General features: G+C 43.0%; 1 protein-coding gene across 1 annotated transcript; it reads left to right on the top strand.

The window, feature by feature from the left end:
* The first annotated feature begins 2,127 nt into the window (after positions 1-2,127).
* LOC144198568 (uncharacterized) lies at positions 2,128-16,092 on the top strand. Its single transcript, XM_077719653.1, has 9 exons — positions 2,128-2,464; positions 7,532-7,626; positions 8,466-8,547; positions 9,507-9,840; positions 10,920-10,991; positions 11,455-12,434; positions 13,105-13,931; positions 14,137-14,385; positions 15,001-16,092. The coding sequence occupies exons 1-9, from the start codon at positions 2,370-2,372 to the stop codon at positions 15,252-15,254; spliced, it is 2,988 nt and encodes a 995-aa protein (XP_077575779.1). The 5' UTR covers positions 2,128-2,369; the 3' UTR covers positions 15,255-16,092.

The following is a 16,092-nucleotide window of genomic DNA, read 5'->3' as shown; positions in this document are numbered from 1 at the left end:
TGTGTGTGAGTGCTGGGTAAGAGAAAAAGACAGAAAATGTGTGTGCTTCTGCGCATGTCGGTGTGTACTGTTGCTGTGTGTCAGATAGAGAGATGAAAAAAAAGAAGGGGAGCGAGGGCAGGAAAGTGTGAGTGTGTGTACGTGCACATGCATATGTGTGACAGACAGACGAAGGGAGGGATGTAGGTAGGGGAGGGCATGCGGGATAGTAGCTGAGTTGGGGTGTGCGTGCTTGTGAGTGAGTGAGGGAGTGAACTGTGAGTGTGTGTGAGAGAGAAAGAATGAGCTGGTGAAGACAAATGTAAGAGAGGACATGTATGTTTGCATGTTTGTGTGTGTGTGTGTGTGTGTGAGTTGGGGTGTGTGTGTGACAGTGAGAAAGAATGGGGGAAGGGTGAATGTGTGTGTGTGTGTGTTAGTTCATGTATGAGACAGGGAATGTGCATGTGTGTGAGATTGCCTGCGTAGGATTGAGTGTGCTTGTGTGTACGAGAGTTTGTGTACATGAATGTGTGTGTGTGTGTGTGTGTGTGTGTGTGTGTCTGACAGAAATGGGGGAGGGGTGTGTGTGTGAGTGTGTGTGCATGGAGAACGGGGAGCATGCTCTACAAATAGTGTGTGAGTGTGTGTATGTATGTGTGTGTGTGTGAATGTGTATTATGTGTGTGAGAATGTGTATTGTGTGTGAGAATGTGTATGTATGTGTGTGTGAATGTGTATGTATGTATGTGTGTGTATGTGTGTATGTATGTGTGTGTGTGTGTGTGTGTATGTGTGTGTGTGTATCTGTGAGTGCACAAGCACATTGATGTGTGTGTTTGTGCACGCACAGTGTGTTCCAGCAGCACAATATGTGCCTGTACTGAATGAAAGGGGAATCAATGTAGTGTGCGTGCTAGTGTGTGTGTAAGTGTGTATCTGTGTGTGTGTGTGTGTGTGTGTGTGTGTGTGTGTGTGTGTGTGTGTGTGTGTGTGTGTGTGTGTGTGTGTGTGTGTGTCCTCTATTGGAACTGTGTATGTTGTTTTATGTGTATGCAGTTGATGAAACTTCAATGCTAGGTTGCTAATTTGCACTACTTGTATGTGCCTTTGTCTTCAGAGCAAAGTGTTTTTGATGTGTGGTAAAAGGGGATTCATCATCATGACAAACAACTTGTAGTATAATGTTTGTTTGTTTGTTTGTTTGTTTGTTTGTTTGTTTGTTGGATACTAAAAGTATTATTCAAGTATGTCAGGTATGTGCAAATACATTCTCAATTGGGTACACGTCTGAAACGTTCCACTTTTGCCACTGAACTGTTTTAGCAGTGGTTTGGGGTTCATTTTTATGTGAAAAAATCTCCACGATGGATGCATCTACATTTGTGTCAATTCCTGTGTTGTTGGGGGGAGATGATTTAGATACCATGAACGCAGAAATGTTCATATATGAAGGTTTCACAGCAACAGGTGGTGCCATATAAATGAGCCCTTGTGAGTTAAACCAATGTGCACATTCTTTACACTAAGGCTTCACAAAATGGGGCTGAAACCCTGGTTCCAAAATAGTTCTTTGCTAAACTTGTCTGAGTTTGGCTGACTTCAGCTGTCATGAATGCAGCAGTGAGATATCTTGAAGTCTGGTCTCCTGACCAGAGATGAGTGGGCGTGTCCCCAGAGCCAAGTGCATATAAGATGGGGTATGACGTCACATCACTAATTTCTCTCATCTGCTATTGCAAAACCACTTGATATCAAATCAACCACATATGAAAAGTTTAATGCACGCTATAATTACATTTTGACATACTCTATGCAAGAAACAGTGGGGACATTTTTTAAATCACGGGACATGTCATCTTTTACTGTAAATGCAGGACTATTTCTCATCATAGACAGAGCCTTAAAGAACCTGTTGATCAAACGTGCCTTATAAAATAGTTTTTACAAATACACACGAGTGTCAACTTATTCTTGCTAGCTTATACTCATAATCGGTCCTGCACTCGTCTTCGTTATTTTATTATTTTTGTGACGCTTCATTGAAAAGTACACTGGCGAATAACTCTTCAAAGATGCTCTGAGTCTGAAGCCCCCTGACTGTTTGTGGGAGCGTTCATTCCGTGACGGGGGTGACGAGGACCTTCGTCCATATCACGAGCTCTTTGTTTGGTACAGTTAAAAGCAAATTTCAATAAAAGTGTTGCTCAACGTCTTTTTTAGTCATCTAAATCGTGCGAGTAGATTATACATCCTGACTTGGGTGTATTTTTCCACGAGTGTGGGTTAAGTAAAACCCCTACGCGTCGCTGCAGTGAGCTCGTCTAGAACAACCTTGGTGAGAGCAGCTGAACAGCGGCGACTCGGGCGCAAGAAGCGGATCGACAGGCATGGCGGAAAACGAGCGCTTGTCCCACGACCATCGGGAGCCACACGCGTGTGACAGGGAAGGAGACATCACCAAATCGGCAACACCGCTGCGAGGGTGAGTAGACCGTTCAGCCGTCACCTTTCGGAGCAGAACAAAGGTGGCAACCTTTCATGCAGTTTCCCTCACCAATGTCAGCAAGACCCGGTGGGTGGGTGTGTAACGTGGGAGAGTGTCCCCTTCACGACAACAAGTTGTAAAACATGCTGTGGTCGCTCACAATATGTTAGAAAGTCGCTTTCTCGTGGCACGTTTTTTATACTAACATTGAACGCATCATACGGCTAAACATGAACATCCTAACCCAAACAAATCGCACGTGCTTTGGTAGTGTGACTTTTGCCAGTTTTAAGCCAGACGTTATTGAGCGTTGTGATATCAAGTGTAAACAGTTATAGTAAAAAGTTTGAGAAATGTTTGCTATTACTGCATATTAATGTGTGTGCTTATAGGTGCGTATGTGATGTGTAGTATTAGTGGGAGAAGGACGTACGCACGCACGCACGCACACACACACGCACGCACGCACGCACGTACACACACACACACACACACACACACACACACACACGCACGCACGCACACTCACACGCACGCACACACACACACACACACACACACACACACACACACATTCATGTAAAGGGACAAGAAAGTGTGAGAGAAAGGAGAACCTGTGTGTGTGTGTATGTGTGTGTGTGATTATTCCTGTGTTATGGGGACATCAATCTGTTTACACATCACATCTTATGGGGCCATCATATGCCTTTTGGGGTCCGGGAGTAAGTTTCCATGACAACAATGATGAGGATATTTGAGGGTGAAGATGTGTTAAGGGTGGGCAAGGTCAAAGGTCAAGTCAGAAGTGTCCGTCGATTGCTAAGAACAAATGCATGTCAACGTGATGTTCTCTTAAGTAATGGAAACGCATGTGTGTGTATATGTGTGTGAGCAAAGTGAGGGTGGGAGCGAGGTAGGAGGGAGGGAGGGAAGGGGGAGGGTAGCTGTGTATTAGTGTGTGTGTGTGTGTGTGTGTGTGTGTGTGTGTTGCTGCATGGATGTGTGTGCAAGAGGAGGAGGGAGTGTGTAAGGGATGGGAGGGGGAGTGAATGTGTGCGTGACAGAGACAGACATGAGTGTGTGTGTGTGTGTGTGTGTGTGTGTGTGTGTGTGTGTGTGTGTGTGTGTGTGTGTGTGTGTAAATGAGAGGGGGAGAGAGGTGGGAGGAGGAGTTGTGTGCAAGAAGTGTGTGACAAAGAGCTCAGAGTGTGTGTGCTATTGAGTGAGTGTATTTTGTGTTTATGTAGAATGACTGTGGAGGGGCTATAGGTGAGTTTGCCATGTGTTGGAGCACACGTGTGATGTGAAGGACGAGTGCGTGTGTGAGAGAAGGAGCATATACACTATACAGTATATGCTGTTGTGCACACAATTGTGTGTGTTACAGAGATAGAGGGGAAGTGTGTTAGAGGCACAAGGAAGGGGAGGGTGAAGTGTGTGTTTGCACGTATGTGTGTGTTAGGAGTGTGGGGGAAGGCGTGTGTGTGTGTGAGAGAGAAAAAGAGGATGTGTAAGGTGCATGGGTGTGACTTCATAGGAGTGTTTGTGATATCATAAGGGATCATTAGGACTGTTTGTCATCTAATCATACAGGATAAGAAAGAATGTTCTGATTCTAAAATGCATACCTGTTACAGAGAAGTGTGTCTGTGTGGACAAATTCCGCATAAAACAATGTGAAAAGTGCAACCTGAAGAGTGCATTTGGCTTTTAGTGGGAAATAAGCAATGTGTGTTTGCGATGCATGCACAAGACAAGGGAATGTGCGCGTGCATGAGGGTGTGTGCACCCTTGTGTGTCTCAAAGAGAAGATGGAGGGTGTGTGTGTGTGTGTGTTGCAGTGAGAGTACAGTGTGTGTATGTGTTTAAGAGGAAAGGAGAAGGGAGGGTGTGTGGTGCAGTGTGTGTGCGGGTGTATGGTTGTCTTGTGTGCATGCAAGCTTTTGAAGGGGAGGGTGAGTGTGTGTATGTGTGTGTGTGTGCGTTTGTGTCTTGGAAACTGAAAAAGAGGGCTTGGTAGCTAGTGCATATGTTGTGTATGTATTGTGTCCATTTATTGTGTCTCTCTATTTGTTCTGCTGGTGTGTTGTTGTTGTTGTGTTTGTGGCGTTTTTGTTCTGCAGTCAGGAAGAAGTGAGGTGTGTGTATGGGTGTGAAGGGGTAAATAGGTTTGTGTGCTTCCGATACACAAGTAGTGTGAGTGTATGTGTGTGTGTGTGTGTGTATTGCGTGTTTGTCAGATGGAGGGAAGGAGACAGTGTTTGCCTCTACTTTGTTTATGAAAGAGGGAAGGACACCATGTGTGTGTGTGTGTGTGTATGCTTCAAGCAAAAGTTGAGTCTACATGCACATAATGTGTGGGTGGGAAGGTGTATGATAGAATAGGGTTGCTTTGTGTATTTCTGTTCCATTATTGATGGTTATTGTGTGTCTGCCCGTATGTTTTCATGTATTTGTACTAAGTGTGCGTGTGCCTGAGATTGTGTTATCTTTGCATATCGAGTTGTGTATGTGTAGGCTGTGTCGGATTAGTTTGTGTGTGGGAGAGAATAATGTGTATTAATGAACATGACTACATGATTTAGCATAGCAGTTAGTTGTATGCTCATCTCAGAAAGTGCAGATTGTGCTTACACTCATCGGTGTGTTGAGTTGTGTGCGTGTGTGTGTGCGCGCGTGCATGTATGCGTGTGGAACATGACACTGTGGGTTTGGTTATTTGAGTGAAAGAGTGAGAGCGCTGGGGTGTGTGTGTGCGGGTGTGTGTTTGTGAGCTTTAGTCAAGAGGAGGGAGGGTGTGTGTGCGTGCAAGCTTGGCTTGAGAGAGAGGATATGTGTGTGTGTGTGTGTGTGTGTGTGTGTGTGTGTGTGTGTGTGAGAGAGAGAGTGTGTGTGTTTGCGTGCCTGTAAGCCTGAAAGGGAGGGGTGTGTACGTGTGTATGCCTGCGTTTCTGAGTGTGTGACGGGGTGAGTGCCTGTTTGTGTGTGCATGTGGGCCAGTGAGGGGGAGGGTGTGGGAGAGAGAGTGTGTGTCACGCACACATGTGGACTGTGAGCTGTGTGGTGTGTTTGTTCATGCACATGTGAATCTTGAGTGTGGATGTGTGTGTGTGTGTGTGTGTTTGTTTGTTTGTTGGGTTGAAGGAAAAGAGGAAAAATGCAAGGGCTAAAGAAAGAATGAATGTGAGGGGGGGGGGGGTAGAAAAGATGGGGTCACTAAAGTAAAATGGAAAAAAGTTGGCTAATTTTCATGAGGCCCTTGTCAATCGGAGTTCCTCACTTACTGCATGTCGCCTTTAGTGCCAAAAGCTGGTCTCAAACTACAGTTGTATCAGTGTGTCCCTCTACATTCAGGTTTTTATTTTATAAAATTGACAGTATATACTGTACATCTCAAATACATTTGCATGCATCTCATTAAAAAATGCAAGTGATTTATTGATATTTATGGCTCAAAATGTTTACATTCAACCACACAAGGTGTTTTTGTCATTGTAAAACTTAGTTGGGCTAAGTCAAAGAAGACTACATCATTTGAGTTTTGTGATAAAATGCAAGTGTTTACTTAAATATGAGCACTTACAAAACTCGTATATTAACAATATCCATGAATTGTGATTCCAAAACAGTGTTTTCATGAAAATGGAACAAAACTAAAGTAAAGCAGAATACACCCACTCTTTCTTTCCCCATGCACATTGCAACATCACAACAGTCCCCTTGATCAGATGAAAGTGGGTTTGCTTTGAACTCCCACTCTGGATTTGGGTAGGTATGTCTACATTACAGTATATATGGATTTGCATATTAGTTTTTAAAATGGTGAAGCAAAGAGCACATCCGCCGCTATGTTGGGCTGGGCACTACTTGACGGGGCAGTAGGGGGGCAGTCGCTAGCAGATTGATGTCGGTATCATGCACATATGTTCATGTATGCAGTATCATAAGTTCAGATGGGAGTGGGTTGCATCATGACAAAGACGGAGTCTTACTGATATCTGTGTTCCATGAGACTTCAATTTGTGTTCTGTCTTATCACATGCTTATTCACCCACTTTTGTGTTACCCAAATGTGCAGCATGAACAATAATGGATGCTTCTAAATCCAAAGCATGACCTTCTTGTGACATTCTTTAGAGAAGGTTCAATATGACAAGGAAGCAGAATAATATAAGAAAAATAAACTTACTCACTCAAACCAAAAATAGTACTAAAGTATCTTAGATCAGAACCAGTCAAAAACTAAGAATAAGAAATTCCTGTTAGATGTAGGCCGTTAGATAGGTTTTTTTCTCACATGGACAGATAGTGTTTTTTTTTTACTTTACTTTTACAATAATGTACTGTTAAACTTGATTAAATCTTTTTTCGAATGAGTTATGAATGTCCTACACTTGCCTTTGGGGTTACATCTCTCAAGAGTCTTTTCGAGGTTATGTGCAAGCAGGATGTTGACAAAAATAACGGAATCCTCAATTAACTCATTCCGGTAGTGGTTTCGTAACTTGGATTTAGAAGAAATACATTATACATGTAAATTCTCAAATTTGTTCCCTGGTCCTCAATATGCTACTAACTAAATGCTTTAAAAATGATCAAAGTGTATCAACTGTGTATGAAAGATGTGTGAAACAAACAAAAAGAGAAAAACATTAGAAAATTATTCATTTCCCCATTAAAAGCAATAATACACATGTGCAAAAACAGGGCGATAAGATGAGGCAAACTTGGCAATTGACCAATTTATATGAATATGTAAACACACAACTTAATGAACACATGCATGTAAACACAGCTTAATTTTAGATTATGAATTTAATAAACTTAATTTTCTCCGTCTAGTGCTGTCAATGGGAGCTAGTAAACTAAACTAGTGCCCTGTATAAAAGGTTATCTGTCTCTATTGCTGTTTCTAGATTATTTTGTAAGCTTCTATGAGACAGCTTGTATCGATCTTTTAGGTGGTCAACATCTTATCGATCAATCTCAAAGCTGATTGATGCGAGTGTTGGCCACCAGGCCAATTGATTAATTGATAATTATGTGTGTTTGTGTTTTCTATAGACGTGGCTGTGGAAGGAAACGAAAAGGGACCCCTGTGAAAGTCTTTGTTACGTCCACCGAGGAGGAGAACAACTCGGAGCACACAATCTGCAAAGGTGTGTGTAGATATCCATTTTTAAATGTGTGTAAGTGTATGCAGGGGTGGATGCGTGCGTGCGTGTATGTGTTCATGCATCTGTCAGTGGGATTGTTATGGAGGCGGAGCTTGTGCAATTGAGTGTGACCTACTTCCGTTTGTTTCAGCGTGTGATTCTGTGCAGACACGGAGCTTGTGCATGTGATCGAGATCAGTGTTTCTCAACCAGTGTGCCGCGGCACGCTGGGGTGCCGTGAGTAATGCTCTGGTGCCGTGAGTGATGCTCTGGTGTGCCACGGGGAATTACAAGGAGGAATCTCAATATTAAGAGATTAAAATTCAATTATTATGAGGTTAAAATTGGAATATTAATTCCTAGATTTTACTATAACAAGATTCCAATTGCGATATTGTGAGATTAAAGTCATTTTGTTGCTTATTTTTATTTATGTCAAGTAAACCAGAAGCTCTTTGGTTTTGTCGACGTTAAGTTTGTGGGAGCATAAAACGCCTTTTCTCATAATTTTAGGTGGTTGAAATAATATTGGGAAGAAAAAAATGTAATATTACAAGATTTAAGTCATACTACTTTTTGCATAATATTGGGAGAAAGAGTCAAAATTTAAATAAGGTTAAAAAAACATTGCATTCATTATTTTAACATCAGCCAAGAGAGATTTTCACCTATTGGTGTGCCTTGAGATTTCTTTCAATGCAACAAGTGTGCTGCAGCTCAAAAAAGGTCGGGAAACACTGATCTAGAAGATTATGGTGACGATGTATGTGTGTGTTTTTGTGTAAACAAATGCATTCTGGTGCACTAAAACTTTTTTATCTGGATTGCTGCTGTTTTCATAGGTGATCGTAAGGAAGCAACTGCGAGTAAACGTCCCACACCGGACATGCCTCACCACAAGGCCGAATCATCTCACAACAATTTGTACGTAGATGGTGTTTTTATCCAATAGATATTGCATCTATTTTCTAATGCTGTTCAGAGCAAAGTTATCAAATCGCTCAAAATGATGAAAACTAGAGTGGGGAAAAAAATCTTCAAACCAAATATAGTAAACAAGATATAACATAAGAATAACAAAATGCAACTTTGTGTGTACACAAAACTAAAATCAATTGACTTTATTGTGTGTACACAAAACTAAAATCAATTGAAATTACAGACACATAAAAGCATTTATGCCCGGAAGCATTTCAGATCAATACCAAAATGATCAAATTCAATGACCTTTTTCAAATGTTGTCTTTTGTCAACTTTTATTTGCCATATATATATTTTTTTCAAACCGGGCATCTGACAACTATTCCAAAAAGTAAAACGATAAAAAGCAAACTTAAAAACTAATAGAATACTGGTTCAGAGTGAGCTGTGGTCTATCACAGGTGACATTCCCGATAGTGTTACCACAACAGTATCTATAATTATTGCTAAAAGGTTTCGGTTTCTGTAAATGTTATAGAGAGTACATTACGTATGTCTGCGGTACAAATTTGGTCAAAATGTTACAAAAGTGTGGTTAGCTTTGGGTTTTCCGGCGGATGAGTGCATCTGCCTTGCAGTTCAGGGGTCCTGGGTTCGAGTCCAGATCGGATCTCCTATGTGGAGTTTGCATGGTTTTCCTAGGTTTACGTGGGTTTTCTCTGGGTACTCCAGTTTCCTCTCACAATCAAAGAGTCTCAGTAGTTCGAGGCTGTCAGAATGGGATTGCATGATGAATAAATGAGTCAGACTGGACCTTGTTGCTTACAAGGCTACATCATAAAATGCACCATAAGAACATTATCCCCCCCCCCCCCCCCCCCCCGCATAGCTTTAGAACACAAAAGGTCCAAATGCTTTTATTACCACACATTGAAATATACGTACAATGCCTTTTCTTCTAGTGGTCCACCGGAGCTGAATCATGCCAATGGCAGCAACACATTTAAGGCCAGCTCCAGCTCACCTACTATACCAACTGCCTCTTCATCTCAGACCCTAAACCCAGTGACTATAACTCAAGCCTCCTCTGTGAACCCCACATCTACAACACCGACCGCCCCTGTCTCTGCTACTACTGCGCCAGCTAGCAGCTCCTTCCCACCTTCGCCTAACTGTCGTATTAGAGAGGTCCACTGCGGTAGCCAAGTACGTCTAGTGGTCATTGCAATCAGAGACATCTGCAAGGGGGAGGAGATCACTGTGGACTACAGCCTGACCGAGTGGGGAGAAAACCTGGTTAGTAAACTCAGATGGCATGAAATATTCTTTCTTCAGAACTCAGTCAATGACTTCGTTTGTATTCACAATACACATCAATGCTTTCCTGAACTGACCATACCAAAAATCAGTGAGAATGATGATGTCATTCATAGTCATTGTCATTCTGAGGGACCTCAACGCAATATATTTTACTTATACAGTTGACCTAAGGACCTCACGGTTTTGACATCTAGAATTCCAGTTTGGTTGATGGAGTTTGCGTGTCCTTTCAGTTCCTTTGTGGGTTTTCTCTTGGTACTCCACACCCCAAAAACATGCATGGTAGATTGGTTGAAAACTCTAAATTGTCCTGCAGTGATGAACCCTCGTTCATGCTTCTCTTTGTCCTTGTGTGTAAAAACACTGGGTAAAACTGCTAAATGAAAACTTGACATCCATCTAGAAACATAAATACTATATAGACAATTGATCTGTCCACTGCCATGCGTGAACTACCTTCAATGGTTTCCTATTTGCATTTGGTTTCTAGGTTTTCTATGGCTTTTTAGCATAAGTGTGTGTAGATTTGAGTTGAGCATTAATTTGAGCATTAGGAAATAAATAAGAGTAAACCTTTACTATATAAGTACCTCAATCAGGCAATCACGGCACGGCTTGCGTCCACACGCATTCACACTATACACACACTCAGCCATACGTATACATTCAGAAGCCAGGGCATGGGTTACTATGGTGATAATTGAGCTCCAACACCTACCTATAGCTGTTAGGTAACTAACCATCGTTAGTGGCTGACATCTGTTCCTTTCATAGAGTGAATAATTGGATGGATTGTTTTTGGAATTCCATTTGGACTTGAATTAAGTGGATATACTGAGAAGAGCGCTTAGAACGGATAAGAGAAGTATGTATAGAATCCCAAATTGGGAGACCATTCCTCTATAAGTTTTAATCATTGGTGAATACTTATCTTGATAAAACCAAACAATCATACTATGTGATGGTGGTGGCTTTTAATATCACCTGAGAACGATTATAAAGAAAAACCTTAGTAAGCATAACATCCCATCGTTGTACCTGTTTGTGTTCCTCAGGGTTTCCGTGGTTCAATTTCCCCAGCTCAACACGAGTCAAACTCTGACATAGAGAATACAAACATCAAAAAGGTAGGTAGATGTTCATCCCCATGAAAATCACTGTTTGGAATCAACAATTTATTAGACATTGTGATTGGTGTACAGTGTATCTTTGTAAATCCTTGAAAGTCCATCTGCCTTCTCTGCTTGGATATCACGACATTTTGACCAGCTATTGCTTCCAATTGTATGTACAGTTGACATCATTTTAAAGCAAATCTCCACCTTTTGAATTCAACAATTTAAACCTGAGAAATTGGAAAATAAGTACAAATCTGTTCCAATTGCATTGAATGACTGCATTCAAGCATATTCCATGACTGGTGTTTTTCAACCTGAGAAGTGAAAGACATCAAATTTTAAATCCATAACATAACGTGTATTTGAATTAGTTTTAAATTTTGGGATAACTTGAACTTATTTGAATACAAATGATTTTAGGACACCATATATAATGCAAATAAATGAAATATTTCTTTTCTGTTGTGCTCAGGAGGACGACGAGCCCACCTCGACCACCCAGCGACCAAAGAAGCAGCAGCAACAGTACCAAGACTACGTCACCCCTTCTTGGTCCCTCTCCCCCTCATCCTCCCCCATCTCCCATTCTGATGCCAGTGACTCCGATGCAGGAGAAGAGGGCGACCTGAACTCCCGCGGCCAAGGCCCACGTCGCCGCAAGAAGCGTCGTGACAACCCCTCTAAGAAAAAGTTGCCTAATCGTTCTCAGTCCGGGCAGCCGTCACCGGCCTCCTCCAATTGTCCTCACCCTTCACCTTTGACCTCTGCTTCCAGCTCCTCTTTTTCCACCTCAACCAAACCGGTGTTCAAAGCTCCCGCCCCTCTCACCCCCAACACTGCTGCCAATCCGGATTTCCCACGGGCCGGCGTGTCCACAGACTCCGCCCGCCAAACTTGCGACTACTGCGGCCGCCATTTCCGCTCGCTAGGCCGCCATTTAGACAAACACCACGCCCACCAACCAGACGTGTGCTCTGCCCTGGTGGAGCGTTACACTCAAATGCCACGTCTGCCGACGCAGAACACGAACGGCGTCGCCGTTCCTCACGACACAAAGACGGAAAGCCAAGCGGAACTCGATCTCTCCTCGTGTCCGCCGAATGTGTCAAACCATTCCCCGATTTCCGCTTCACCCGCCACGATGCCTTTACGAGGACAGAACGCCGTCCCGGTGTCTGTCCTGAAGAGGAGTCCATCCTTGGGGACTGTGACTCCACCCAGAAGGGGAGGAGGGCGGAGATTAAGTAAAGAAGTGCAAGCAACAAGGTCCAGTCTAAGTGAAGTGGAAAAAGTTGAGGAGTTGGTGCGGCCCAAAGAGGAGGCTGTCGAGGTCGGCTGTGCGGAATCCTTCACAAACCAGTTGTCCAAAGAGAAAAAAACTGAAGAAGTGAATGGTTTGATGGAGGGGGAGGATGAAAGTGGGACTGAGGATAAGGAAAAAGACACGCTCAGGTAATTCTTAACTCCCTTTTAAAAAGTTGGTCAAAAGTTGCTAGTAGTGCCATAATGTTAGAAAGATTGACGTAATATTAGGAGGGGAAAAAAGTCGTAATATTCTGAGATTTTAGTTGTTTTCTTATTTTTATGTTAAGTCAACCAGATGTTGTTTGTTTTGGAGGGCAGCAATATTTGATGAGGTAATTTCTGTGTGAGTACAACATTGCTCTGCTTGTCATTTTAAGAGATTTAATATAATAATGTAATATTTGGAGTAAATGTCAACAAATGAGATTATTTTTACATCGCATCAACCAGAAGTTGTTTGGCGTCTGTAGATTAGATTTTGAAATAATTTGGGGGGTTTATTTGGTTCCTGGTGATAAAACTTGGGAATTACTTTATATTGTTAATATGGGTGACATGGTTTTAAATTAGAAGATTTCTACTCCGCAACTTTTGACTATCGCCACCTTGTCTGGTCTACATTAACCAATATTCAAAGGATTTCTGTATACTGTTAGACATATATGATATACATCTACAAGGGAACCCACCTAGTTCTTGTAGAAAGACTAAGAACGACGGGTGTGATGGCTCAGACAAAATAGAATTCATCTTGAGCTTTTGATAAAGTGACAAAAATGAGGCTAATTGCTCACTCCATTGTCCGATCTTTGCGCAGTTCCGGGCGTCACCAGATACTGCCCCTCCTATCATCTTTGTCGTCCCTGGTTCTCTACCTCCGTCGGCTGCAGCATTCGGCCTTCCTGTCGCTGTCTCGCCAGCTCCAGTCGTCCGAGGCCTGGCGCCTCCTTTGCCACTCCAGCCTGGCACTACTCATTCTGTACAACCGTCGGCGCGAGTGCGAAGTCTCCAAGTTGTCCATCACGGAATACCGAGCACGCGTCACGCCACGGTGCCCAGTCCCCGTGCCCGCCGGCTCTCCTCCGGCCCTCACTCCCCTGGAAGCCTCTCTGTCCCCTTTCGAGCGACTGGTGCTCTCCCACCTCCCACGTGTCGGAGTCCAAGGCAAACGTGGACGCATCCAACCGCTGATTCTACCGCCTCACTGCGAGCCCTGCCTGGAACTCCTCCTACAGACGCGTCAAGACGTCGGCGTCGACCCGGTAAACCCTTACATTTTTGCCCGGCCCTATCACTCCCCCGCCACGCCGCTGCGTGGAACCGACCTCCTTCGTAGCCTGGCCCGCTCCAGTAGCACCCGCAATCCCAGAGCGCTCACCCAGACCAGGGTCCGACGGCAGGTAGCCATCTTGACCCAACTGCTGCTTCTGGGCGAGGGAGAGGAACCCGGCTTGCCGGGAGGCAGCGCGGTGGAAAGGCTGGAGCACTTCTTGGAGAGGGAGTACCACGTGACGCAGAACTGTGCCGGTATTGGCCAAGATCCGGGACTGATGGGCAGAGTGGGCCGCGTTGTGCTGTGTGGAGAAAGAGATGGAGTGCTCTTCAGAGGCATGAGCCTGAACCACATCTGCTTGGAGCTGGATGGTAAGATGGAAAGACCACTCATATTCAAACCAGATTTAGTGTTGTCCTTAAACCGACTTGGTTAGTTGGTTAGTTTAAAAGATCATCCATTGGAAGCTATCAAATTTGACCTAATCTTAAAAAAATCATAGTGGAATCTGTATTAACCTGTTGCCATTTAAATGACAGAGTAATAACATCTCCTTTCATTTCCAACCATTCACAGTTATGTCAGGAAACTCTGCAGACTCTTTTTCGGAAGGCGAATCGGAAGGGGATCAAGTAAAGGAGAAGAACGAGGCACCCACGCTTAGCCCCGCTCCCAAACCCACACCCCCCACCCTGCTGTACGTCAGGAAGGGCAAGAACAACGGCCGAGTGGGACGCCCCAAGAAGCTGAAAAATACCCAAGCAATTACTACTCCTCTTCCAACTGCTGGTGCTTTACTGCCGATAGACCGAAGGAGAGGCTCGGGTAAGATACGGTCTTATGGCATTGCATACTTTGAGTTTTTTTTTTTTTTACACTGGTTGTCTAATGATACTTTGATCGGGATCACTATATTGATCTCATGTTTTTGTATTGGTTTGAATCGCAGTAGACTTTGTGAAAATATCGTATTGTTATGCGGGTACCTGATAGTTGTAATTTTTTTCGATGTGCTTATTCAAATGTCTGATTAGTTTCAGAAATCATATTGTTTTGTATTTTTGATTGCTTTAGTTGAAATGAAACTCCTGATACATGTGTATGTATAACATAGATTGGAGACCCTTTTCATATTTTTAAAGTGATTCAGACTAGCTTTTCTGCCAAAACAAACCCATAAAACAATGTTCCGAAATTTTATAGTGAAAGTCATTAATAATTCTTCTTTTCAGTTTTAATGCTAAAAATAATTTAAAGAGAAGTAAAAAAGTTGAGGCTTCTAGCAGACCTGTCCCATTATTTCTGGGCCTTAAGCAAGTGTGTAGTTCGTAGATTCCAATTTACAGATGGCAAGGTTACCCCAATAATAGGAATAGAAGACACAGAACTTTCGATTCCACAAAATGACATTTGAAAACATATTTGTCATCTGTTCCTCAGGCAAGCGCGGCGTCCTGAAGCGTCCATGGTCCGAGGCGGAGCGCGCAGCCGTGGAGGAACACCTCACCCAAAACATCAACGAACTTCGCGTGCCCGCTAAGGCCGACTGCGAGCGCTGCCTCCAAAAGTGCCCCTTGCTCGTCAGCAACCAGCGGGACTGGCGGGCCATTAAGTTTTATTGCCACAACCGCATTCAGCTCTTGAAGAAGAACCAGCGTCGAGAAAGCCAGCCGCAGCCACTCATCGTGTGCTGAGAGAGGACAAGTAGGTCTTTTTCCAAGACGTGATACTGAAACTGATCAAATTTCACGGACCACTTTCAAGAACAAATCTGTTCATGGATAACTCGTATTAACATGTGAACACTAGCTGAATTTTATTGGTACTGTGGTGTTAAATGTAGGATTTTAGTTCCACACTCCCGAATGATCGGAATAGACATGAGAATTTTCCTCCAATGGAAGCGAAGAACACACAAAAGTTCGTGTTTAGGTTCTTAATTTTCAGGTACACATTTCTAGGTATTCACTGATCTTATTAACACGATTGGAGGTTCATTTTCTCAGAAATTCCAGATTTCAGGCCATTAGAATGGCACTGGTTCAAGTTTTTACAACTAGAAAGGTTCTCAATTGTGTTCGGATCTGGGTTTCGAGTGCTGTTTTTCTTGTGTGATGCACATTTGTTGGCCATAGAGGTAACGTTAGAAGCTGGTTATCACTTTACATGTAAATAGGAGTCTTGTACTGGTTTTAAGTTGGTTCAAAAGTGGGCAATTACCAATTCGGAAAAGTGTTCTGTGTCTGTTTACGCTCCATTGGTTTGTTTTTGCTTCATTCAAAAACTGTAAAAGTTAAGTAAAAGTTCAAAATGGACGTTTGAAGCTCATTCAAAACTTTAGCCCATCTTATAACGTTAGTTTATGTTCCAGCCTAGCCAGCACATTTTATATATCAAATATATTATCGATAGAAAGCTGGGTGACTATATGTAGCCTCCACTTCTCATTTATTACTATATCTGTTAATAATGTCTTGTAAATATTGGTACTTCACAGAGAAAGATAAAACATTTGTTTGACTTGCCTTGGTA

The sequence above is a fragment of the Stigmatopora nigra genome, chromosome 6 (genome assembly GCF_051989575.1).
Source record: "Stigmatopora nigra isolate UIUO_SnigA chromosome 6, RoL_Snig_1.1, whole genome shotgun sequence".
NCBI lineage: Eukaryota > Metazoa > Chordata > Actinopteri > Syngnathiformes > Syngnathidae > Stigmatopora > Stigmatopora nigra.
The sequence above is the reverse complement of the archived record's forward strand: the minus strand, read 5'-3'. Positions and strand labels throughout refer to the sequence as shown.

Coding starts and splice junctions, on each gene's coding strand:
- LOC144198568 (XM_077719653.1), top strand. CDS start 2,370: ATGGCGGAAAACGAGCGCTTGTCCCACGACCATCGGGAGCCACACGCG. Junction 7,627..8,465: donor GGAGCACACAATCTGCAAAG/GTGTGTGTAGAT, acceptor CTGTTTTCATAG/GTGATCGTAAGGAAGCAACT. Junction 9,841..10,919: donor CCGAGTGGGGAGAAAACCTG/GTTAGTAAACTC, acceptor TGTGTTCCTCAG/GGTTTCCGTGGTTCAATTTC.